Here is a 27,806-nt window from a genome sequence, read left to right as displayed (position 1 = left end):
TGAGTAGTCCTCGGCACTCCATGGGGCCCCTGGTAGTGGATCAGTATTTTTCCCTGGTGTAAGAAGGGACTTTGGGAGCCCATCCCACATGAAGGGATGCTCTTTTAGGCTGGACTCATGGGAGAGGGCCTAGGCCCAGCCCAGGATGATGTGGTGGACTTTGGGGAGCCCCCATGAAGGGCCCTCCCTGGGAAGCAGAGGAGGGATGAGGTGAGGGGCTGGTAGGGATGGGGGGAGGGGAGGGAGAGGGAGAAGGGATTGACATGAGAAGCAAGCTTGTTCCTATTTTGATCTAACAAAAAGAAGAAGATCATATATCTGCATAGGTGTGTGTCATGCTTTTCTGTTCACCCATAGCCCTCACTTCAGAGCAATGAGAAGGAACAGAAGAGACATGTTGCCAGCATGAGAAGCACTGGGGCTATGGATTCATGCCACAGAGGTCCCTAATCACATCATTTGTAAATGAACTACAACTGAGCTGGTACTCTAGCCCAACACCCCCATTCCTTGCTTTCTTTATCAGTTGCTTTTGTTTTATGAGAAAGAGATAACATCTGATCACACAAGACAATAGAACATCTTTGTATTTGGGATGTACAAAGTCGTACACCTTCTACTCCAATTTAACACTCTAAATTAAAGAATCACCACTTGACAAACCCAAGGTCATAGAAGTGTGTCATTGGTGGGGACAGAAAACAATGCAATAGGCAGTCATTACTGTTGAAAATATTAAATATGTTAACATTTGAGCTAGTAACAGCATAGGCTGACAGTCATAGTATAAAACATTAATTTCAACAGTTGTGGCTATATGCACTAGATCTACAAAAAACAAAAAAACAAAACACACACACACACACACACACACACACACACACACACACACACAAAAACTAGGCTATCAACAGTCCATCATGGATCCAGAAAGTACCCCTATTGCCCTATCCCTCCATGATGAGCTACTGTCTACTGATGGACTCTGAGGGAGAAACAGTCACATCTTCAGTTGTGTAGCCACTGAGGAGCCCACCAGACTTCAGTAGATAGAGCCAAACTCATAATCACACAAATGATCCTGGTGAAATTCCATGGGCCTCAGCATTTAATGTTTGAATTATAAGTAGAACAGAATGTTGATAGGGATGAGAGAGACTTGAGAAGGTATGAGATTACATTAATCAGTAGGTATCTTAGAGATATATGAAATTGCCAAATAACAAATTCAGTAAAAGTTAAAATATAAACAGGTAAATGTCAATTGTACTGTCCACATCTTTCTGATCTTCTCTGTGAATCTTGGCATCTTATACCTAGTATTAAGACCATGTGGAGAACTGCCTACAATGGGCCCTGTACTTGACCTATTCTGTCTTAGCAGAGTACAAGCCTTAGGTTTATGTGATCAAAATTTAGATTTTGTGTCAGAAATCTCACCTGATTTCATTCTCATTTCTTTAGGATATTGCCCCCTTCTAGGTCACAGGCAGCTACTTGTCAACTACCTTATATCAGCATGAATAAATCCACCTAATATCTACAAGTAAGGCAGTCACAATTTTCAGTTTGAATCAGATGATCATTAAGGACCATTGCAGCAATAAAAAAAATCATTCTCTGAACTGGATAATGCTTTATGATTCATATAATTTATATGACAGTGCCAGGCTCCTGGTCTTTATAACACTGAAGCTGAGCAAAACAGAAACTCCCTACTAGACCCTCATAGAAAAAAGAAGAAGAAGAAGAAGGAGGAGGAGGAGGAGGAGGAGGAGGAGGAGGAGGAGGAGGAGGAGGAGAAGCAACACTCTTATATAGAAATCTGGAAACAATATAAAGTTAAAGATGTGCAATTAAGATTTTATTATTCTCTAATGAGAATAAAATGGTTATTCATGTTTCAGTATATGAAGCCCAAATGCCTAATGGGAATGGGGAAAAAAACTATAATGAATCTTCATTAGTTTTAATGAGTGTAAACATGGAAGCATTGAAGAAGAGTAGAGGAAGCTAATTCTGAGGAGCAGAAGTCCCATGAAAAACTCAGTCTATGGAGCTCTATTTCTGCCATCCTGCCTATCACAAGGTGATGAAATTTGAGGAACACACTAAGAAATAAAGATGCAGTGTCAGGCAGGTGTAGATCATGGAGGACTTGCACTATGTTAGATAGTGTGTCTCCTAGCCCATTCCCTACTCAGTGGATTTTCAAAGAAATAAACTTGGTCCCATTAGACAAAGTGGAAGCCAAGAAGACACACTCACCACTCTGATGATGAAACTTTTACTTTTATGTACTATATGCTGTGGAATAATCCTTCTGTACACTGTGAAAATATGCTGTTCTCAATGTTAATAAAAAGCTGATTGGCTGATAGATAGGCAGGATTTTGGGGGCCGAGAGAATGCTGGAAAGAAAAAGGATGGAGTCAGAGCAATTGCCAGAGAGACACGCAGAGGAAATGAAATGAGGTACAAGATGAAAGAAAGGTAATGCCATGTGGCAAATGCAGTTTAATAAAAAATGGATTAATTGAAGTTGTGAGAACTAGTTAGTAATAAGCCTGAGCTATCAGTCAAGCATTTGTAATTAATAATAAGACTCTGTGTGGTTATTTGGGAATGGCCACTGGGACACAGAGAACCTCTGCTTATAGCTATATATTAGAGATACACTTCAGAACATTTTTATAAAGATTTCTGGTTCTTTTATTTATTTATTTATTTTTGAGACAGGATTTCACTGACTAACCCTGGCTGTCCTGGAACTTACTATGTAGACCAGACTGACTTCAGACTTAGAGATCCAACTGCCTTAGCTCCCCAAGTGCTGGGATTAAAGTCGTGTGCCACTACAGCCTGGCTAAGAGTTCTGAGATTCTTAAAGTGGAGAAGGGAGGTGATAATCCTACTGTAGATGATGATAAATTGATACTTAGCAATACTTATCATTGTACAAGGCACTAGATAAAACTGAATCTCATGAAGCTAGCAATCAGTCACAAACATGTTCACTCAGTAAATGTTGTTGGTGTGTCTGTTAGTTGCCAGGATGCCGAGAGTGAACAAAACAGATATTCTGACTGTCTTCCTTTCTCCAGACCTGGCCTTAATCATTCTTCACTTACACTGTGTCCAGGAACCCACAACATGTGGATGACAGCAAGTGCTCTCCTATCTTATACCTAAGGATTGCTGGCCTTGGACAGAGACAGGAGACTAACATAAGTAAGTAAATCTTAAACTTCTTCCCTTAGGGTTGGTGGAAGAAATGAGTCAGGTTAAGGCAAAGGCCATAGATTCTGCCTAGTGGCTTATCCACATGGTCTCTAAGCTCAGGCCTGCTCCCTCACTTGCCCTTTGGGCCTACGCACAGTACCCCCTCCTGCTTTATTACTAGTACCAACAGTTCTTTCTGGATTCACATCTTGTCTTACCTTCAGAAATGCAGCAACCCCCCTTTATCCATCAGGAATATGTTCCAGTGGGTATCTGAAAACTATGACTGGTCCTGACCCCAATATACAAGCTCTTCAAAACAATAGCAGTTGATCAAATATCAAAGATATCTACAAAGTAACTATGGGGGCAATTAGTACATACCGGGTGTATATACTGGACAGTTGGAAGGTTCATGGACTACACTGCCTGGAAAGCATATGTAGAGTCACAACAGAGCAGACTCCTTGGGAGCATCAAATTTTACAAGTATGTAGAATGAAGTCATATGTGAGTCTGAAGAGCGAGGTGCTATTGGCATCAAGCTAATGGAGTTGAGTCACAGTCATATGAAGAAGAAATCCACAAAGGGAAGTACTAGAATTTCCCATTGGATTGAACAATCAGAAATTGCCTCTAACCTTTTCCTGGGCCCTTGCAGCAAGAGGAAGAGAGCAGAATTGAGGGATAAGTCAGAGGTGACTCAGAGGAGAAGGTGTGTGACACCATTTAGCTAGAAGCTTATTTGACAAAGTGAGAAGTAGGCAAGGGAAGCAGAGAGAGGGAATCTGAGGATTCGGACGATGGGCTGTCAGGAAGGACAAGTCCTGAGCACTTTACCGTGCTAAAATAACAGAGGTAAGAAAAAGAAGGTTAATGTCTACAAATGAGTTGACAGCATCCTTCCTGATCCCAAAGGATAGACTTCAGATATATACAGCCATTGGTAGGCACATGTGAGTGGAATAAAACCCAAAGACGTTAACACAGAAGAGGCTTCAAAGGTGGGCAGTTTCAATAGGGATGGGACAAACCATCATTAGTGGAAGGACTTGGGAGAGAGATGCTGTGAACGAATTTAAATTAAAGAACAACATGAGAGAACTTTATACTTCCTACTAAATTGAACCTGAATTTCTTGTCCTCAGACTTCTGTTTAATTTGGGACTATTCTATTACAATCTTGACTGCCTCTTACCAGTTAATATCCACAGACAACAGCCTTTCGTTTTATGCTCTTAATTTATTCCTTCAACCTAGAGTGTCTTTCCAACTCCCATCACAAATTTAGTGAGCTGAATTGTCTCCTCAAAGTTCAGATCCTGTTGGAACCTCATTAGAACCATATTGGGAAATAGTCTGCCAAGGATAAAAGTCACAAGGAAGGATTCCCCTCCCTCCAGAGGGGTATAGAAACTGAATTTGGTACCTCACACACCCCAGACATCAGCAATCAACTCTACCATTGAACTACACTCCAGTCCCTCACTTAACATCTTGATTTCTGACAATACTGCAAGTCCTTATGAAATACCATTAATTTCACCCCACCCAATTATTTGGGAATTAGGGACTTAAACAGCTAATTGATCCTTTATGTTAGCTTCCCTATCAGGAGCAGATTGCTTTCTTTTGAACACACTGAAATTCTTCACATTGAGGCCCACATCCAGTCGCTTTTTAGATCATCTCACAAAATATTATTTATTTTACATTTGATGAATGAGTGGCTGGTGATGGTTTCAGCCTTAGGAGTCATGTCTTTAGGATCAGGCAAAGACACTAGTCCTTGGGTTACATCTTCAAAACATTCAGCAACATGTCTGAGCACTAAGTCCCAAAGCATTTAGCCTGTAAGGGAATAACTGCTCGTGGGGTTAATATCTTCCTTCAAAAGGCCTAAAACCTAAACTGAAAACATCTCTTCACTTAAAGAAAAAAAGGCCAAAACTAAATGCATGTGTGTCTAAGCCTCCCACTTCGATCAGTAGACCCTCATAAGCCTCATCTCTACAGAAGGATAACACAACTGTCACTCCAAGTTCACCTTCAACCCAATAAGGAGACTACATTCATAACGGTCACACTCACTCACCCTGCCAAAAAAGACCATCAGTTAGTCACAATTCCAGCAGCGGTGGCCTTTAAAAACTACATTGGTGTCTCCTTCCTCATCATGCTCAAGATGGACAATTTGGGGAAGATCACATAGTATTTGTTTAAAAACTGAATGCTCTGACAACAGCTCGTATACACCATGCAATAATGTTCAGACAGCATCGCCCAGCTCCTCCTTGGGATGCCAGATACCTGCCAAGCAACAATAGCCATGGCCTCCTCTATTGCTCATCCCAACACCATGTTCTTGGTGATGGCTCAGGTACAGTCACTCCTGTGTCTAGAGCCCCTTCACTAATTTCTCATCATTCACATTTATGCTACTGAACCCCACTAGATTTAGTAAAATGCCTCTTGAGATGCTCGACAAATAAAAGTGCCAGGCTTCTGAGGCTCCAATATTAGAAGCTCAAGGTGTTTTAAACACAAGGTGTTAATTGCAAAGACAACTAGTGTGCTCAAATGAAGGGAAAGAAAAACCAAAGGGTCTTAGGGCAAATTTAAACAGAATATAAGCACTTGCAAACTTCGGAGTAATAAAACTGTCAAGAGAGCTTTTCAAATTCTATTACCAGGAGTGCTAATTAAACCTACTTTTTCTAAACCACCACTCGCTATACAACAGCATTTCTTTGCTCATGTCACGATTTGCCTTTGCGCTGCAGCACCGACCTACAAGGGGTCTCACTGCACAGCCTGCATCCTATCAGCTTGTAGGTTAAACTGGTTCACTGGGCTAATCCAAATTCTAATTATAAATATTTTTATTCCCTAATTCGGGCTGATTTACAGACTAACAGAAAGGTTCCACATCTGGGTGCCTAGCTTGTAATTTCAAAGGTTTAGGAAAATACTTCATCTTGGGTTTTCAAAACACGTGAAAACATTTTACTTAAATCCCAAAGTAGCTTTGCTTAAGTGAACATCATTGCATATGTCGCTCAGCAGAATTCACACTCCCAGCTAATGCTGGGCCCTAACTGCATGGTTTCATTTTGTTAGACTTTTGGACAAAACACTTTCAAACAATTGTTTTTCCATTCTTTGACAAACCGTGGCACAAGAAGTTTTCTCCGGGGGCGGTAGGGATCAGTTTTTAATTTTATAAACAATTAGCTAGTTAAAACAGACTGTAAACCACATTTCAATATTCTCCGAGTCTCTCCTACCTGAAGACGACTGGAAATATTTCTAATGCAAATTGCAGCATCATTATTTGTAATCAAAAACTTTAAGTCACTACACTCTAAGTTTCAGTAAAACAGAAATCTGTGATGCACTATTCTTGAGAAATTCATTAAAAATCGGCTTTCAAAGTTTGTTCCAGATGGAAGGTGCACTACAACTTCCTTGTTTGTAATCACAACCAGGACAGAAGGCTGGGAGGTGGAAGGTCAGGTGGGTTTTGGTGTCTGGAAGGAGGCAGGAGGACGTGGCGGCTGAGGAGTGTGGGGAGTGCAGGAAGATGGGGTGGCCGCCACTCACCGGCTGGGAGCTCGGGCTGGATGCGCCGCCACCGCAGGGCCCGCTCGCCCAGCACCACATCGCAACTTTCCCTCCGGATCTGGAAGATGCCCAGAAGCAGAACCCGCTCGGTCACGGCCTCTGGGAGAAGCAGGGACACGAAGGGCGTCCCCTCCTCCAGGGCGCCCACCCGGCTCCCGCGTTTCCCCCTGAGCATGGCGGGCAGGCTGCTCGCTGGGCGAATCTGGGGACCCTCGCGAAGCCTTTTGGGAAGGAAGAGTGCCTACAGATTCGGCCAGGCCGCGTCCCGCGGTGCTAGGGCATCCGTGCGGCGGGCCTGGAGGCGGGGCGGGAGGGCGGGGCCTCTGGAGTTTGCCCTGTTCTAGCCTGCCAATGCCCTCCCTGGGCCTTACTGCCCCAAAGGAGTTCCTGGACTGCAAGTATTTCCCAAATTGGTTTGGGAGGCATCACCTGGTCCCTTGTTAAATAAAGTGCCGTGTCTTTAGTCCCAGCACTCAGGAGGCAGAGGCAGGAGGATTTGTGAGTTCCAGGATTTGTGAGGGCCAGAGCTACAAAGACTGTGAAAAAAAATAAAACAATCAAACAAACAAAACCCCACACCTCTAAGAATCTACTTATTGGGTGACTGAAGACGGTTTGTCAGGCAAGACACAAGAGAGTTTCAGTGTGGAAGACTGTCCACCTTCTCAGGGATCCCCTCTGAGATTCCCCAAGGGGCTACTTTAACACTATGATGATCCCTGCCTAGGGAGTATCCACAAACTCCTGATTTGCTTAGACAAATGTGAACCTTACAAAGTTAATATTAAGGGTAAGCACACCCCTGTTGTGGTGGAGCTATTTAGAGCCTTTCTCCAGATACCTCCTTCAGCTTTGGCTATGCCTGGATCTGACTGTTCAGCAGTGAGGACTCAGGGTTCACCTTTAGCCTTCTCCTGATAATAGGGGTGGTTTTCTGCTGGGGTTGCATATTAGAGTTACCTGGGGGTGCTGTTGCTGTTTAATCCAGCTGTCCTGACCACATTTGAAGAAGATTAAATTGCAGTATTAAGGGACGGAATCCAGATTTCAGACACAGTTCCTTGAGTAAGTCCAATATTTAGCCAATACTGAGAATGGCAACCAGAAAGCAAGAGTGGACTAGTCGCTAAAGGGGGGGGGGGCGGTTTACAGGGTCTTTTGGATGTTATGAGGTAGGAGAAGTCAGTTGTTGAAGGGGGGATTTAAAACCAGGGTCTCCTATTCTATTGCCTAAGGATTTCATTCATCCCATAGGCAGCCAATTCACACTCTGTCCTGGTCACACTCAGTCAGAAGAGCTAGCTGCAGGAGGGTTTCTCTGGGCTCAAAGCTCGAACTGTTTGCTGTTGCCAAATCATTTCCAAGCATAAGTCTCCAGTGTGCCAGGTAAGCAGAGACTTCTGTCCAAGGCACAGAAAGCAAATACTCAGCCTTCCTGGGCAATCAGGAAGACCCCTGGTCTGATCTGATTGCAGCCAGGGAGCAGTTCTTAGGAGCAGCACCCCAGCTGTGGCCAAGCCTCTTGTAGGCAGTCAGTGGGAAGGGGCCTTGCCTGTCTCAGGAAGAGTTCAGTTCTAGAGTTAACTTCTTGTAGTCACAGCTGTCAGGCAGATTCAAGCTCCCTGGCATTTTAAAAGCTCTCTGATAGCCAAGGCAAACAGGCCAAGGCAATGGCTACTTCTTAGGACCTTTACAAAGGGGCAGGTTGCCATTTATCAAGCTTCAGTCAGGCCAGGAGTTGCAAACATTGGCTTTGACTTGCCTTGAAGATGGAAATAATAAGGACCATGCTCCTACTCTCCTGCTCTCTGTCTGATTTGCTGTCTTCTTCAAGGGTTCTAAAGATTTCTGTGCTTCCAGACCCAGGTCCTTAGGAACACACACACACACACACACACACACACACACACACACACACACACACACACACACACATCTATAATGGCTGGAGTCCCAGAGCAATTCCAGAACTGTTCTGAATTTCAGATATTATGTTCCAATTGGCTACATACCACTTCTGTTTACCTGGCCAAAAAACCTTAGAGATGTATCTAACACCTTATTTTCTATCACAAATATGTTCTTCCTAGAAGGTTTTAAATCAATGAATGTCATCAGAATCCCACACACTACCTTTTTATCCTTTGTCTCGTGCTTCCCATTCAACTCACTACAAATCCTGTGCATTCCACCCTCATGACTCACTTGTGTCAATCTGCCCTCATCTGTGTACTAGCATGTACAAAGACAAGAACCATGTAAATTGGGGGTGATGGAACACACTTGTAATCCCAGCCCTCTTTGGCCACATAACAAGTTCAAGATCAGCTTGAGCTACATGAAGTTCTGTCTAAACCAAAAAGAAAATCAACCCTCCCATTTTTCTTGGTGAGTACTCATTCCTTGACCCTTTCAGCTCCTACAGCTATGCTGGGTTTCTGGGCTCCACCCTTTCTTCCATCTTCCAAGCCAGCAGTTTCATAATATTTCTGTTTCCATTCATGGATTTCCTTTTTTTTTTATCTGACTTTGAACCCCCTCTCTGTTCCTCTTACAAGGAAATGTGTAATTCCATGAGAATTGCCTAGGTAATCCTTAGCTCAATTGTGCCCACAAAGTCACTTTTGCTATACAAAAAAAAAAAAAAAAAAAAAAAAAATGTGTTTGCAGGCTCTGGGGACTGAGCTTCACATAGCTCTAGTCTGTTGTTAATCTACCATACTGTCCTCTATTTTTCTTAAAAAAAAAATGATTGTTACCTGCTATATACTCTTGTATATTTGCTGCTTCATGTGCTGTCTAGCACTTAGTATCAGGACTGCAGTGTAAGAAGTACTCAGTAGATACCACCTTGTTGCAGTAGGAAATGAGCTCCTTGATGCCAGAGTCCCCAACATTTAGCATAGCTCCTCTTATAAAGTAAATGATCAATAGATATCTGAAAGAGTTAATGAACTCCTTCAACACTTGTAACAATGAATCTAAAGTATCACAAATTTATTCTCTTAGTTCCTGAAGATCAATTGTGTCATCACATGTGATCCATGTTAGTGCCAATCATAATCCCTAAAGACATACTCCTGAATGTCATTCTGAGTGTTGAAACTCCTAATGATAAAAAAAGTATATAATTCCCCAAATCATGATACTGAAAGTTATAGTCCCAGATGGTAAAATCCTGAAAGTCTAATTCTGCAAATGAATGATTTCTACGGGGTGTGGGTGGTGGGGTGTGCTTAAAAGGGATAGATGGCTACTTCTATTTTGAAGAAGCCAGCAATGTCACTGACTAGTTTAAAGTGTGCACAGTATAATGGGAAGGTAATTATGCAACAGTCCACTTGAAAGTGCTCATTGTATCATAAACAGCACAGAAGAGTCCCTGGGAGACAAGGTACTTGGCTTATTCAGTGTCATGAAGGACAGAGCATGAAAAAATGATCCATGTCCCAATTTGCTTTCTATTGCTGTGATAAACACCATGGCTATATTAGTTGCTGTCTGTTGATGTGATAAAACACCATGACCAGGGAAGCCTACAGAAGGATTTATCTGGGGCTTACAGTTCCTTCGGGTTAGAGTCCATTATGGCAGATCAGAGGTAGAAGGCTGCAGGCAGCTGGAACAGCAGCTGAAAACTCACATCTGAAACACCACACATGAAGCAGAGAGAACTAACTTGAAATGAGTCATTCAAATCTCAAAGCCTGCCCACAGTGACACACTTCTTCCTGTAAACCTCTGAATCTTCCCCAGATAGCCACTAACCAGGGGTAACATATTCAAATGGCCAAGACTTATCAGGAACATCTCATTCAAACCACTACAATGACCAAACCAAATTGGAGAGGAAAGGATTTATTTCCACTTAGAGTTTAGAATCCACTATGAAGGGAAGTCAGGTGGAAAATATAGGGAGGAACCTGGAGGCAAGAACTAAAGTCATGGAGGAATGCTGCTTCCTGGCTTTCTGTCCAGGATCACATTCAGCAAGCCTTCTTATACACCCCAGGACTGCCTGCTCAGGGATGGCACTGCCCATGTTGTGCTGGGTCTTCCCACATCAATCAAGAAAATGCCCCCATAGACTGCCAACAGGCCAATCTGCTGGAAGCAATTCCTCAACTGAATCCCCTCTTCTGAGATTTCCATTTGTCTCATGATGAAACACACACATGCACACATGTGCATACACACACACACACACACACACACACACACACACACAGAGAGAGAGAGAGAGAGAGAGAGAGAGAGAGAGAGAGAGAGAGAGAGAGAAACACATTTGTGTATACACACACCAACACCAACACCACCACAGATGGTGGGCAGGAATGAGATCACAGGGAGTTACATAGGTCCTGTTTCCAATGACCACTCTTAAAAAATTATTACCCAAAGAATTGTTGATGTCCATTTGATAGCAAAAGCACTCAGTTCTTTGTCAGCAAAATTTCAACTCTGAAACTAACAAATTTTGGGAGAGTGAGGGAATGTCATGGGATTGAATGTTCACTGGCTGGAGTTCAGAGTCATTGCAGTTGGTTCCCACCAAAAGAGCTCCTTGTCCCTGCCCTATTGTAGTGTCTTTGTTGGCAATGGGGTCATCTGTCACCATCTGACACTTTGGGACATGATCCAGACTTATGCAGGCTGTTCCGGTGGCCTGTGGCCTTGGAGTTTGCCTCACCTTTCCTCTAAGCTTGGGTATTTTGTTTTCAGAACATATTTAGGGGCCTCCTAAAAATATTATTATTAAGGTTTACTTTTTTTGTTTTGTGTGTCTATGAATGTGTGAGTGCAGGTGTCACTGGAGTCCAGGGGAGGGTGTTAGGTCCCCTAGCGCTGGAGTTGTTTGTGACTGTGCTACTGACACAGATGCTGGGAAACAAGCTCAGTTCCTCTGTAAGAGCGGTGTATATTCTTAACCTCTAAGCCATTGCTCCAACCCAGAAAATATTTTATCAATATTATAGAAATTTCCATGGTCTTCCAGTCAGACTTCTAAGATTTCCATAGCCAAATCTTTGCGGATATAAATAACCATGTGACTGTTGGATTAGCACTGTTGCTAGTCAATGCTCTGAACACAAATACCCAATGTATAAGCATAGCAAAGAAAGACATGTTCAGGTTACTTCCTGAAAGACTTTTGAAATAAGATTTTTTAATGCATTAGTATTGTATGAATCCAGCTTGGGTTATAATTCCAAACAACAAAACACCAAAAGTTAACATCTCTGTAAACAAAATCCCTAAAGTTTAAAAAAACAAAGTATCAAAATCCTAGAGGTGTAATTCTCAAAGTATTTTTTAATTTAAATGTTTATCTGTATGTTAAAGAGGCATTAGTTTAGACAAAAAGTGACTGAATTTCATAAGCTACTTAAATAACAAATGACAATGATATATATAATTTGCAAACATAAATATTCTGCTATACTAAACACAATTACATGGGCATAACTATTACGAGCTGGCAAACCAGACCAGGCTGGTGAAACCCACAGAAACAGCTGACCTGAACAAGGGAGAGCTCTTGTTCCCCAGACTGATAGCTGGGAAACCAGCATGGACTGATCCAGACCCTCTGAATGTGGGTGTCAGTGAGGAGACCTCAGAAATCTATGGGGCCTCTTGTAGTGGATCAGTACTTATCCCTAGCATAGGAATGGACTTTGGGAGCCCATTCCACATGGAGGGGTGCTCCCTGAGCCTAGACACAAGGGGGAGGGCCTAAGCCCTATCCCAAAGGATATGACAAACGCTGAAGACCCCCTATGGAAGGCCTCACCCTCCCTGGGGAGCAGAAAGGGTATGAGATGGTTGGGTGATAGTTGGGGGGGGGAGGGAGAGAGAACTGGGATTGACATCTAAAATATCTTTCTAATTCAAATAAAAAATTATAAAAACAATTTGATAGTCATCAAAAAATCAAAAAAAAAAAACAAACAAACAAACTGTACAGCAGCAGAATGAAGAGAAACCCGGCCTCAACAGGGTGAAGGTGAGAACTGACTCCTGAAGTTGTCCTTTGACCTCCACACATGGGCACCTCATGCACAGAAGCTCTTTGGTGGGCGCGCGCACACACACACACACACACACACACACACACATATGCACATTCTGCACACATGTAATAATATAATTATAATAATAATAAATGTTTTACTATAGGAAATGTTTAATAATTAGGTTGACTGTGCCAATAAATAAATTAACTTTAAATTTTAAGTTGTACTTCAATTCTTGATCTTACTAAACACACTATGCCTCATGAATAGGCATAACAGAAAGATTTGTGACAGAAGTCAGTATTTATTTCCACACCTCACCATGCAGTGGAGGTCAGTTTATGTCATGTTCACCTCTCAGTTATCCCTGATGCTTTATGGGCCTATTGTCAAGGTACCACGGGGACTGTTTCCTTCTCATGCTGAGTGGACATTTTGTCAGAATGTTCCTGCCACTGTGGCTCCTGCTGCCTACAAGGTAAAGGGGCCATATGTCCCTACCACAATTACACAGAAAAATAGAACAAATCCTAGAATCCCATCAAGTCAGAATATCACATTTTCTAAATGTGCCAGGTTTCCACTCAGCCCTCGGATTGAAACTGTTGAAAATTAATCTCTCAGCTACATTCTAGGATGCATCTCACACATGTCCAACATCTCAGTGGGCAGTAACACAGAGCAACAGTGGGAAGAAGGGCTGGATCTGCTTCCCTTCTCTCAAGCATTTGAAAAATCCCTAAGGTTGGTTCTGACACTCTTCAACTACAGTTTCCACTGAGCAGAGAGTTTGAAGCATCTCACAGCAACTGCTAGCAATGCCCCTCTATAGAATCTTAAATTGGGTACAACCAGGCACATAAGTAAGGCAGGCAGTTAAAACCACAAACCTCCCTTCATTTGCTATACTAAATAAAAAGAAGAAACTCAATGTCCCTTCTCACTGTTGAAAATAGTTACTTGCTTCCAGGCTTGTTACCCACAGACAGAAGAGTTTATACTAAATGAGGTGGCTTTCAATCTTACTTCATTATTTCTCCCTTTGGATATCTGCCAACAACTTATGCAACTGAAAGTGCACACATTTTAAGGTAAGTTTGTATATCTCACATAAAAAATATTTATCAAGTGGCCCAGAGTCAGAATGTTGCTGTGTTGCCTCATCCTATGTGATGTCATTAAAAAAGAAAGAAAGAAAAGGCTTTGCAATATTCTACTTTGTTATCCTCACAGCTAGGACTCCGCACTGGAGACTCCAAGATGATTCCTAAGGTGTAGGTGTCAAATGCTCCCCATAAAAGTGCCCAAGAACAAGGAATGAAGAGGAGAAAGGTTTTCCTTGAGCCAGCCCCCTTTACTTTTTTATCCCCTAGTCTCTCTGAGAAGAAAGTACTACAGATTAACATCAGGCAATAGAGCTGTGCTCTGGGAGACTGAGAAACATGTCTTTAGTTTGCAGGTGAGGAATGAGAGCTGACAGTATATAGAAAGAAATTGGAGATTGTCCTAGGTTGCCTTCTAGCCCTGTGGTAAAGACCGTGACTAAGAGCATCGTGAGGAGGAAAGGATATATTTGGCTTATATTTCCTGGTCACAGTTCACCATTGAAGAAAGCCAAGGCAGGAGCTCAGGGCAGAAACCTGGAGGTAGAAGCTGAAGCAGAGAACATGGAGAACCAAGAACTGATACTTACTGACAGGATCATCTTGCTTATCTTAATACCTCCCAGGACCACCTGCCAAGAGGTGGGATGACCCACATCAATCAACAATCAAGAAAATGCCTTCACAGGCATGCTCACGGTCCAATCTAATGGAGGTGATTCCTCAAGAGAGATTGTGTCTTCCCAGATGTGTCTAGGTTTGTCAAGTTGATTAAAAACCCAATACCACAGAGATAGGTAATAACTGGTGAGGCAACCACTAGTTCTGGGAGATCTTTCTTCCAGGTTGTATATTTTCTACTGTTGGATAACAACCTCCAAGCATTTTGACTTAAAGCAATGACAATTTATTATTTCTCATGATTCTGTGAGTTGGCTCAACCCAGCTGTGTGGCCCTGCTCCATGGATTGTTAATTGAATACACCGGTATTTGGCTGGCTGCAAAATATCCATGATGGAATCACATGCCTTGCATTTCCAGTGGGATTGCTGGATTTTGTGAAGACAGGCCTCTGTCTCTCTCCATATAACCCTTCGTCATTCAGTAGTTCATTCTGGGCTTTTAAAAATGAGTCATGAAATAGGATGTAAAGCTAATTGTCTTTCCAATTCTAAGTCTATTGTGGAATTTTTCTTTTTGAGTGGCAGATAAATGCATAAAAATAGGGAGAAATATCAGGGTCCCACCCTTAGGCAAACTACAGGGGGTGAATTAGTCTCTCCCACAAAGCTCCTGACTGGTCATCATCCAATACAAAATTGTCAGGCCTGAATCATAGAAACACAAACAACAATATGGAGTCAGCAAGTTGTATTTATATATTGTGCATACATGTGTATAGCTATGTAGCAATAGTAATCAAAGAAAAGGAGGGTTTTCAGCCAGGCATGGTGGTGTAGGCCTTGCAATCCTCTAGTTACAAGGTAGAGGTTATGGAGGTAGAGGTCAGATAATCCCAAATCTGAGACCTGCCTAGGCTACAGAGAAAACTTAATGCCAGCTAGGGCAACTTAGTAAAAGTTTGTTTCAGAATAAAAAGGAACGGAGACATACTTCCCTGGCAGAGTACAGATGTGGCAAGCCTAAAGCAACATTTAACTGTTGGCATTGGTTTTACCCTTTGCCAGAAGTCCCAGTAAATTCTTCCTGTACAACATTTCACCCCCGAAAATCTAACAACTTTAGCCATCAACAGGGGGGAAGGAGGGCAGTTAGGATGTGAATTAATTTTAAATTTCTCCAGTGGCTTAAAAGTATACTCAATAGTATAGGTCAGCAGGAAATTAGGTATAATTGTGATTTAAAGAACAATGAACTCTAAAAACAAAGATTTAAATCCTAGCACTCAGGAGGCGGAGGCAGGTAGATCTCCATGATTTCCAGACAAGCCTAGTTTACAGAGTTGTGGGAGTCTCTGCAAAAACCATGGCCAGGAAAATAGCAATCCATTTGAGACAAAAAGGCTACCTGTTCAACATCACTCAGTAGCCAGTTTGGTTCAAACATGGAGAGTCTGACACCAGGCAATTTAATTTAGGCACATTTAAGCACAGCACAACATGGAAAAATATTTCCTGGTGATAATTAACTCAATCATGAGTGCACCTTAAAGCTTAAGACATGACTGCACCAAAACTCTTTGTAAAGTACAAGTGATAACTTTCATAAAGATGGGTTCTATAGATTGACTATGTGTGACATCTTAAGGACCTAGGAGGATCTGGTGTAGTTTTCATAACACAGATAGCTCAAAGGTCACCAGGTTATTAACCACCTCCATTCCCAGCCTTCTGGGCAGGAAACAGGCTATCCATCTGAAGAGACAACCCTGTGTGTTTAACATTCCTATTTCCCCTAGCGATTACCTGGGATTACAAAAACCTCTGTGCCTCCTACAGCAAGCAAGTTCTAGGCCAACCAGCGATACACAGGAAGACCCTGACTCTAAAAATAAACCAAACAAAAAACAAAAACAAAGCATGAATTCCAGATGTATAGAACAGCCAAACTTCTAAGTGAATATCAAGGGGTAGAAGTGGAGGAGGAGGAGGAAGAGGAGGAGGAGGAGGAGGAGGAGGAGGGAGGAGGAGGAGAGGAGGAGGAGGAGGAGGAGGAAGAGGAGGAGAGGCAGAAGTTGAGACAGTGACAGCAGCTCACTAACTTGTGTTTGGAGCAATGAGGACAGCCACATAATGCAAGGCAGCTAGCTCTCCATAACTGTGTCTCAGCATTCAGGTTTCAAGCTTGAAGATAATAACTGATTGAAGACCCAAAATAACCTTGAAACAGAGAGGAAACTTTGAAAAGTGATGGCATTTAAATTCATTAGGAACAAGCATTAAAAAAAAGCTACAAAATTGTGAGTTAGATGAGTGTTTGTGAAACTATGTAAATGTGACATTTCTGAAGAGACTTTATTTAGTAAAATCCATGCTACCCCACAAATAAAAATGTTCATAAGAAGATTAGATAGTAGCTGATATTTGATTCTTTATATAAAATCTGACATAGAGATTTTTTAAGTCATCCTCCACTAAATAAAAATATTTGTTCAAGTTTACTCAGGTAAATAAAACTTCCTACAACTTTTATATAATTTTATATAATACTAGTAAATAGCCACTATTTGCCATCCCATTCAAGAATCAAACTTGGTACTGACTAAAATATTCTAGTAGTGACATACATGGGACTGTATGTTCACTGTGATGTTTCCAAGATAATTTTAACTATTCTATACTTATTTTTAATACCAGTTTGAAACAGACTTTACTGTATATTTTAGCCTTGTAGGGTTACCATAACAAAGTATCACAAATCAAGGATCTTAAACAATTGCATTGCATCCTTGTTCAGATTATCCACGTCTGAAATAAGGTGAAGGTAGGGTTGTTTGCTTCCTAGAGATTCAGAGGTAGAGTCTTCTAGCTCTTAACAGTGGTCCAAGGTCTCCGCTGTCCCCTAGATCATAAATGCATTGCTCAGATTGCTGCCTTTATCTTCACCTGCTGTTACTTCTGTGTACTGTGTATTTGTATATCCTGTCTTTTAGCAAGGACATTAGTGATTGCACCTGGGGTCCACCCCAATCAAGGTGACTCATCTTATGCTTCATCTTATATCCTAATTATCTGTGGGAAGATGGTATTTCCTCATACTAGTATAGATAGGGAAGTAAAAATAGACATAAATAAATAAATAGACAGACAAACAAATAAAAATGTAAAGATAAATGTACTCTCAGTCAATTATGAAGTAAAGCTCTGTTTGTTTAATAGTTTAGAATCAATGTGCACGGAAACAGATGTCCTTTTACCAAAAATTCTCATGTTAGCATTAAAAATATGTATAGAAGTAACATTGACTTACCAAGAAGTGACTATAGTAAAGAAATATTATAAATGTCACTCTTAATAATTTATTATAAGTTATATGTATTGGTATTAATATTATTTATTTTCATATATTTAGTCATACAGGATACCAATGATCTTGTAACTGTTAACAAGTCATTCTATCCCCCACTCTGTTTCTACCTGTTATCTTCTTTATTGTTGGATGTGAAAATTACTTAGTCATGCACTCCACGCCCGCAGAGATTAGAGTTCTATAATTCCCTCCTATGAACAGACAAGCCCTGTGATTGTTAAGGACACCATTGGAAAGGAATTAACAGTTCCCCTCAGTGCTATGAAACCTGTCCATTGACGTCACTGTAACCTTAACTGACATCATTGAGAGAGAACACTACATTAACAGCAGTGATGTGCTAAGTTTATAAATTGACCATTTTAAGGTAGAAATTATGGCGCGGTATAATTTTATACATCCCTAAATATAGAATGATAGGAACGCCCAGAAGAGTGATAAGCAGGAGAGAAAAGAGTATCAGGAATTCAAGAGGATTCTTACTTCAATTGTGAAAGGAAACTCCTGGTCTAGAGGCAGTATACAGTACTTTAATCTTCCTTTTATCCAAGTCTCCAATTATATTGAACCAAATGTGCAAAAATAAATGAGTGAAATCAATAAATAAGAAAAGAAAAGAGCACTGCTAACTCAGGATTTCTGATTCTCAGTGGGAAGAAGACATTCAGTATCACATAACATCATAAGAGATTAGTTTCAGTTGTTCTCTTTTATAGAACTAATGGTCATGGGATGAGATTCATTTGTGGTATATACCATTCTCAACAGATTGATTTACAGCACTGTGATTCAGGCAACAGGTTTCAGCATCAGATATATAGTCTGGTTTCTTGGACAACTGATATCAGTCTCTAAACACCAGGATAACAGCAGCAAGGGAAAAATACAAGGTTCCTGTTCTTGAAAAGTCCATTGTTTGTAAAAGGAGATAGGTAGTTTAAAATAACCTCAATAGATAATACTGGGTAGAGTAAAATTCTAGCAAAAACAGCAGGCATAATATAATTGAGTACTTTGAGTGTTGGCTACATTAGATGAATGTCAAAAAAGGATCGTTTTCGGAAGTAGCTTTGAATAAGAACCTAAAAGAAGGAAGGTGTGAAAACAAATACTAGACACGAGAGTTTCCTGCCATTGCCCACAAGCTAGCCTTGCTGATCCCAGGTACAAATGAACACAAAGCATTGAAGGCTAACCTAGTGTGGGTAGCCATCTTCCTGATGCACTGTCCTTAATCAAGAAGTCTACATCAGAGTTAGTTTTGAGTTTTACTACCAATAACACCAATTTCTCAAATAGACTAGACGAGTATACTTACTCTCTTTTCTCAATGCCATTTTAATTGGATCTGTCCCTTTTCGTTGTTTCAAACTTGAGGGGGAGGTCTATAGAAATGGTTACTGTCACTATCTTTTTAAATTGAAAAAAAATCACCAAATTAGCTGGGCAAATAGTACAATAGTATGTAGGTGGCCAAATTCACACTTAATGTATCTAAAGATTTAGTCAGCCATGAACACAATATTCTGCATTTCAAGGCATTTTTAAATTAGCAATTTATTCAGAACTCTCCAGGGACTGTGGCCTTGTCAATGCCACTAGCTTGGCTACACTGTTAATTCCACCAGAGTCATTGAACCAAGTGTTAGTGTATGTGGGAGAGAATGCATGAGTCAATTGCCAGCACAGAGTTCTTCCTGACATAGGAAGGCATATGATCTCAACTTCTGAATGCATACAGTGCAGATTTCTAGCTGAATGGTTCCTGACAATAGTGTCCTCTGGAACATAATGCCTGGCCAGGAGCCAATGGTTATGCCACCATAAAAATCACTGTTCGTCTGACTCCAGAGTGCCTCTTTGCAATGATAGCATGAGTTCTCAGTCCTGGTGTTCCACAAGATGTTACATTAGCTCTTTTATATCATGGTTACTGGAACTGAAATTTTTATTGAGACAATTGTCACAAAATAAGAGGTGATGGATGCATTTTTAAAAAAAGGAAGCAAAAAATGTAATTTCAACAACAGCTTTGTTGTTTTCCATTTCCCATTAGGACAAAATCACTCTGTTTTTGAAACCTGGTTTTATTAATTGTTTGATAGATATTTTCACTTTAAATTTCTTGTATAATTATAGAACTAAAACAGCTTGGTTCAAACTGTTAACTAATGATCCATATATCATATTAGTAATTGCAGAATTTAGGCATCTTGCAGAAGATGTTTCAGTTTTGTAGGGATTTATATCTACATTCAAATGGTGAAAACATACTGATATTTTTATCAATGAATTATACTACTTAAAATTTTATTATACTATCTTGCTGTAATGTTGTTAACCTAAAAATCAGTATACTATCCTGAATATGTGATCCCCCATGAAAAGTTTTATACAATTATCCTTTTAGTGGTTAAAAATAGATACAACATATTACATAAAATTGCAATTGACATAAATGAAATTGAAGTTCTATGGAGTAGTCCTTTTCAGTAGGAATATACATTCATTAAACTATTTAACCAAACTTTATCTTCAACTATGAAATAACCTGCCAACTTCAAATGCAGGTTTGAAGATTCTTCTAGGAATACTTCTCTAGAGACTTTAACATTAAAAAGATACAAGCATTTTCAATGGTAGGAACAGCAATTGCTTAAAGGCAACACAGAACTCAAATACTGTAGCTAGTACACACAGCAAAACCACAAGAAATGTTTTTTATGGATGTAGACAAAGCTATTAGAATTTTTTCTTTTTTCCTTTCTCTTTCTTTCTTGATTTGTCTTCACTGAGCAAACAGTTTTCTTATTAGTTCTATGTAAGAAGTAAGCAAATGTAAAGACTGTAAAAGTCTCTTTAAAATATGGTTAACAATTCATAAAAGAAATGAAGGAGATCATTTAAAAGATTTCTTATGGTTTGAAAATGCCTTCCAAATATTCATTAAACATTTAAGTGAGTAAATGTGGTGAATATGTTTCTGACATTGGCGCTGGTTCGGTGGTATTTCTCCCATCAGATGGAAGTGCTATGCCTTATGCAGAGTGCATGCCGTTCATTCATGCATAAACAATATCATTTTCATAAATTAAAACCTCCCCTGCAGAAGGAACATCTGTGCCTGCCTTTGAATAAAAGATGGTGGCATGTGAGTTACTCCCCGACTGACTGAAAGAATCCCTATGCTTTGGAGTGAAATTATAAACACAAAATGAAAAACAAAGAGGGAAACAGAACCTTCATTTCTACCTTTAACAAAACCCACAGTCTAGCTTTCTTTGCTTTCTGTTTTAAATGTTGACATTCTTAAAACCCCATGTTGCTTTGTCGGTTTTACTATAGCAACAGTTTTTAGTTTGCATGGAGATGTCTAATTTTAATTACAGGTGAAATTGAGCTGCTTAATAGATCATATCAGGCCTGAATGTTCACTTCATGTTCTCCTGTGCTGGGAGGCTGGAAGTGTTCGAATATCAGCATTACTTCTGTCAAAGTCAGAATGGCAGACATATTCAGGCTAGGGGAAGCAACAGCTTGATTCCAAAAGAACTGCTCTGATTCATTTGGAAAGAGATTGCTGTATTTGGGATAAAGTTGGGACCAACTTAAATGTATTTCTGTGTATGGTGAAGGCTGATGGAAAACATGTGTAAATGAAGTATTTTAAATTACACTCAGTTTCTTGAACATTGAAATATCCCTTACTGCTACTGTCACAGCTTGATGCGGCCCCATTGGCAATGTTTTTACTATGGCTAATTGTTCCTGTCCATTAGATTACTCACATTTTTCTGGAGCAGCTTGCTAAATGAGGTCAGCTTTCTGGAACCCTTAAATCATCAATGAGAAGGAGATTAAAAGAACATGGTTGGGAAGGGAGGTGGGCATCCACCAGGCCTCTGAGTCAGAGAAGGAACAATGGAGTTACTAATGACAATAATCAGAAAACCACAGTAGAGCCAGGGTACAACTGCCAAAATACTATTCCCTAGGAATCCAGGCTGTCAGTTATTTCTCGTGGGAAGGGAAATGCCAAACTATTTTTTAAGGGACTTACCAATGGCAGAAGTTAAGTTGTGGAGAGAGAGAGAGAGAGAGAGAGAGAGAGAGAGAGAGAGAGAGAGAGAGAGAGAGAGTGTTTATGAAATCAACATTCAAATACTAGGGCTGCAAAAGAGACCGGGGAGCAATATACCTTCCTAAAATAGAATAGAAATAGTATATTCTTATATACAAACACCTTTGTAGAAAAGTATTGAAGTCATCCCAAGACACTTATAGAACAATTATAAACTGCCACATTTTCTGGGAATCTTTCAATTAATTAATTTCCCTACAATATCAAATGTTTAATATTTGAAATTATAGCACTGTTTTAAAAGACAACTATTTAGTTCAGGAAAATGTACAGGTAACAGAACACTAAGAAAATAGCAAGTGTTTTTATGTTTTAAATGTGTAAACAAATTAAACTAAGGTATTTGTTTGTGTCTTTCTGGCTAATAGTTAAGTAAATCCACATTAAAAAATAAAATAAACCTCTGACAACAATTGGTAATAAACACACAGACAGGAAAAAGTGTACCCCAAAGGTGAAGATATGTAAAGAAAAAGCACAGCTGTTTGTCCAGCTTACTCTACAGCCCAGTATTCCAAATAATGAAACAGTAGCTAGGTCTGAAAAAGTGGAGACTCCCTAAGTAAGACGCCAGAGTAAGGACAGGACAAGCCCAACTTTTTACTTTACAACCAGTGCTTAACATTTTTACTCAGCAGATCCAGAAGTTGATCCTCCTGAGCACAATTTTACCCTTTAAAAAAACACTTTTGGGAGAAATGAAACAATTATTGTGATTTTCAATACTATTTTTATTGCAACTGCATGAGCGTTTTCTAAATTGTGCATTACACCATAATACACAGGGTTACAAACAAGATTACAGTACAGGTCAATTCCAGTGGTACCAGCATCACATCCTAGACAGCACTTGTTCTGGACTGCATTTTTACATGCAATAGCTATTGTTCTAATTATGAATTCAATGGTTTGAATTTTACTTAAGCTACTGTACTAACTGACTACGTAGGTATCAATCCCAACATTAACAACCTGAATAAATTTAGGCTCAGATTTATTACATGAATAGATGACAAACCACCATTTGTTTGACTATGTATAAAATCATGCATTTATATTTTCTGGAAACATCAATAGCGTCAGACACTCCGTAAAATCATGGAATTCAAAGAAAAGATTAAAAATGAAAGAGTGCAAATTGTATGTGATAGTCAAGCAGCTTTTGATTTAAAGGAGTGTGTGTGTTGGCATTTATTTATAATATGTATATACAAGCTTGTGCAAGTAATGATATGTTTTGATAAGAAATGCATCTCTTTTTCATCCTCTTGAATGTTATGAATCTGGATTCTATTTTAAGGAGAGGGAACAACTTTAAAGTGAAATGGATTGCTCAAATTGTGCAATTTGTTTTGTTTTGTTTTGTTTTACAATTAGAGAAGAAAGAAGTGCTAAGGCAACACAATAACTTTCTAAGCACTTTTCTGCTGGTTTAAATTAGTTAAATTATTTTGTATAAATTAGATATAATTCTACTTTTCTGATATGTATAAAAATTGATGAAGCTGCATGGTTTTAAAATAGGAAATCCACGTTATAAAAAGTCATTAAAAATTCTGTACAAAATCACAACAAAATAATTCAGCATGGGAAAGGTAACAAGTAGTAAAATGCTGGTTGAAAAATATATATTTATATATATTTTAATTGGCCCATTACTAGTTTAAAAATTGCATAGATCCTAATTATTGCTTGTGATTTTTTTATCCCGATCAGATAATTAATATGATCTGAATACAGCTACACGAAATTCGTGGTACACAATTTCTTTTTTACTTTACTGTTATTATTTTTAAAATAGAAGAGCTATAGAAAACAATACATAAGGTGAACAGGAGCTTTGATCCCCTGTTTCTTCCAAAGGCAGTAACGACAATAAATACATATATCACTTGAAGCTTCGAGTATTTGCACTTTGCAGAAATCGTAGCAAAAAGGATGTCTTCTGTAAACACGACAGTCACTGTAAGCACAGTGGGTTCGTTTCCCGGGAATGGTGAAACTGACGTGTCTCTAATCGTGAAAGATGGCATTGAGCTGGGCACTCATGACTCGCTCATGATGTGAATGGCTATCGAAAGACATAATATTGTCTATGGGGATCTCGCAGCGAGGGGCAGCGGCACCCGAGAAGATTGATCCGTGGCTTTGGGGCCCTGCCAGGGTCGCTGCAGGGTAGTGCATGGTAAAGGCATAATTTTTTTCAAACTCGGCGGATGGTTCGTGTTTGAAAGAGAAGTTGCCATTGATGCTGAGCGGCGGGCTGAGGGGTCCATCAAAGGAAGGACTGGTGCAATCAGTCAGGGGGCTTTCAAAGAAGGGTTCCAGGGCTGCGCTGTAGGCATGTGGCGGCGGCTTGACGTGGAAGACATGGGAGCTGTCCATGGTGCCATAGGGAGGGCTAGGTAGCCCCGGGGACTGGTAGGAGTAGGGGTGAACCGGGAAGGAAGCGCTGGCTGTGGGCAGATGCGGAGGCATGTCCGGGTTCTGTTCTGGCAGGAAAGTCCGGGGGTTGAGTTGCAGGCAGCCAGCGACCAGGTTGGTGGTGGGTTGGGACAAGCCTTTGCAGAGCGTTTGAACGAAGGAGACCAGGTCAGGGCTTTTGCCTGAACGCAGGATCTCTGACAGAGCCCAAATGTAGTTTTTGGCCAAGCGCAGTGTCTCGATCTTGGACAGCTTCTGAGTCTTGGAGTAGCAGGGTACCACCTTGCGCAGGTTGTCCAGCGCGGCGTTCAGCCCGTGCATGCGGTTGCGTTCACGGGCGTTGGCCTTCATGCGCCTTAATTTAAAACGCTCTAGGCGCGCCTTGGTCATCTTTTTCTTTTTAGGGCCCCGTCTCTTGGGCTTTTGATCATCCTCCTCCTCTTCCTCCTCCTCCTCTTCCAGGTCCTCATCTTCATCCTCTTCCTCTCCTCCGTTTCTCAGAGAGTCTTCCTCCGCATTCATGGCTTCGAGCTCGTCCTCCTTCTTGTCTGCCTCATGTTCCTCATCCTGAGAACTAAGACACTCATCTGTCCAGCTTGGGGGACCTTGGGGCTGAGGCTCGCCCATCAGTCCGCTCTCGCTGTATGATTTGGTCATGTTTCTACTTCCTGTATTCAACAGGGAGAAAGGCAAGAAGAAAGAAGAAAGGAAGCAAAAACAAACAAAAAACCCTCTACGTTTAAAAGCTAGATAAGCCTTCAGCTCCCTCTCCCTAATCCCGCAAAAATGCACACGAATAGAAATACACAGGAGTCCATTGCAAAATGGATGACTCTAGGAAAAGTTAAACGCAGCGATTCATGCTGGCATGTTTGTGCCTCGCTGCTGCGTTGTGAATACTGCTGGGGCTGTCACGGATGGCTGTGGGTACATTTCCTAGTGATCAACTTAACTGTGTGCAAGGCGACTGATTGCCTGGCCCGATGCAGTGTGTGGAAACAAGTTCAGTGTACATATTTTTCCTCCATGTGTCCCAAGTCACTCCCAACTCACAAAAATGATTAGTTTGGAAATGGAACATTCTGAACCCATCTCTGTTCTGGCTTCTAGGTACTTAGAGGTTTAAATAAATAGAAGAGCCATTATGTAATTTACTAACACTGACCCCGATTTGTAAGAAGATTATACAGAAGGGAGATTGGAGAGCCAATGCACGAGGAAAAGTAGTTTCTACCAAATTATTTTTCTATCAACGACACATTTGGCCACAGAAGTGGGCACAAGTCCTTCATCTTTCCCTTGCCTTTCTTTAGTCTCCTCACACCCCCTGCTAAATTCCCACCTTGTACAAAAGCTCTGGCTCCCAGGCGAGGCTCTCCCACGCGCCGGGGATCAGGTGCCGAAGGCTCCTCTCTAATAAACAGCCCATTGAAAGGGCCGCCTGCTCTTTATTGGGGCTTTTCAAAGTTCGCCTCAAACCTCCCTTTAAAAGATTGAGTAATTACAATGGTCAGCTATTGGCAATGGTGAAGGTGCCGCTTCTAATAAGGACTGTAAAAAGCCTTTAGTAAAACAACTGAATGTCTGGCCCCTGCAGAGGCTGCTGGGGACTTGGCCGCCTCTGGGTCAGTAACAGGTAGCAGAAGTCCCCTTTTCTCCCTCTCTCTTCCCCAACATTTGAGCTAAACTATCTCAGAGTCTGATCAGTCTTCCAGGGTGTGCGTGCTCCATGCCTCTGAAATATATAGTTTCGTATTCACAGTGCGCCTCAATATCTGTACACAAAATAAAACTGTGGGCAGCAAGCATTTTTTTCTCTCCTTTCCTCACCGGAATAAGTGAGAACATGAAGTGGTTGTTTGCTTTAGGGACTTTCAAATAATCGCTTACAAATAATTACAGTTACTCCCCTCCACCACCATAAACATCCTAAAAGCTCCTATACTATTAAAAATTAAATTTAATTAGAAAGCCTGCAGGGGGTACTTGAGTGCTGGGACTCATGTGCCAGTACTTGTGGGCAATTACGGGAGGGACACTGATCTCAGTACACGGACAGCGGGCTCCACGAATGTGCGCATGCAAAGTACCAAGGTACGCTCTTCAATTAATGCTTTTATTCTCGAGAGAGGAAAAAATAGGAATCGTAATTACCTGTTGTTAGAATGTCCTGAGCAGTGATGATCTCATAACCCTGGAGCCTCGGGACACCGTGCCTTCTGTGTGGGCGAATTCCTCGTGTCCCGGCGGCGCGGGCGCTAGGGTTATATAGCCGTGTTGCTGATGCTGAGCGGGCGGGGCCGCGAGCTGAGCAACGAGCAGGTCCCTGTGCCCCGCAAACGCGCACGCGTCCCGGCTGAGCGCCTCCCGCCCCCACTTTCCCCTCCCCAGAACTCCCCTCCCGCCCCTTCCACCACCACTCCCCTCACCCCCACAGTACCCCCGCCCCTGCTCCTTCCTCCCCGGCATGCGCCATATGGTCTTCCCGGTCCAGCCAAGAGCCGGGAACCACGTGACCTGCCTATTTGTATGCCGCGGAGCGCTCCATTCCGGCCCCTTTGTGGCCAGAAGAAAGTGGCCCATCTGTCGCCAGTTAGAGACTCCGTGGACCTGTTTTTACCCGCAGGAGAGATTAACCCTTTGTGCCGGCAGAAGGCAGAGGACATATGGGAGGGGTTTGCTGGAGGCGAGCGGGAAAGGTTAAGATGACTGACTGTGTCTAGGTCCTAGCCTGAAGCCTGTCTCAGCGCCAGAAGGGAGACAGGTGAACCAGGCTCAAGCGGGGAGACTCAGGCGCGCTGAAGAACCCTCCCATTGACAATGGTCTCCAGTGCAGCTTGACTTTTTGCTCTCAGAAAGGCCCATCTCTTGGCTTCTGTCCCTTGGCAGACGCTTTGCTCATTGGCACCAAAGGGTGGCTGGCTTCTAATCTCCATCACCCCTCGAGGCAATCGTATATTTCATATAAAAATGACCTCATCCGGAAACACAGCTTTGACTAGTTCTCAACCTTTCTGTCCAGATCATCCTCTCCAAACCTCTACAAGACAGAAATTTTGTAGTTACCACTGGACTCCCAAAATGAGACCCTTTGTATCCTAACTTTCATCTGCTCCTATCCTTGGAGACTTCACTAAGATAGTCTTCAAATCTGACCACTAGAATTTTGTGCCTACAGCTCGTTTTTGCCAGCAGGCCTTGGCTCCACTGGCCTTCAAAACCTTCTGTAGTAAAAGATGACCTCACCTAGCCCGTCCAGGGAATGCTGAGATTCAACACTCCTG

General features: G+C 41.4%; 2 protein-coding genes across 2 annotated transcripts in view; both read right to left on the bottom strand.

The window, feature by feature from the left end:
• Cerkl (ceramide kinase like) overlaps positions 1–7,146 on the bottom strand; it is a 103,668-nt gene extending 96,522 nt beyond the window's left edge. Inside the window, 1 exon segment of the mRNA XM_027420085.2 lies at positions 6,826–7,146. Coding sequence (XP_027275886.1) covers positions 6,826–7,021 — 196 coding nt within the window. The 5' untranslated portion in view covers positions 7,022–7,146.
• A 16,965-nt stretch (positions 7,147–24,111) lies between these two features.
• On the bottom strand, positions 24,112–25,179 carry Neurod1 (neuronal differentiation 1). Its single transcript, XM_035446038.1, has one exon. The coding sequence runs from the start codon at positions 25,177–25,179 to the stop codon at positions 24,112–24,114; it is 1,068 nt and encodes a 355-aa protein (XP_035301929.1).
• Positions 25,180–27,806: the final 2,627 nt, after the last annotated feature.

The sequence above is a fragment of the Cricetulus griseus genome, chromosome 6 (assembly GCF_003668045.3).
Source record: "Cricetulus griseus strain 17A/GY chromosome 6, alternate assembly CriGri-PICRH-1.0, whole genome shotgun sequence".
NCBI lineage: Eukaryota > Metazoa > Chordata > Mammalia > Rodentia > Cricetidae > Cricetulus > Cricetulus griseus.
The sequence above is the reverse complement of the archived record's forward strand: the minus strand, read 5'-3'. Positions and strand labels throughout refer to the sequence as shown.

Excerpts from the sequence above, each read along its gene's own strand:
- Neurod1 (XM_035446038.1), bottom strand. The coding sequence starts at position 25,179 with ATGACCAAATCATACAGCGAGAGCGGACTGATGGGCGAGCCTCAGCCC.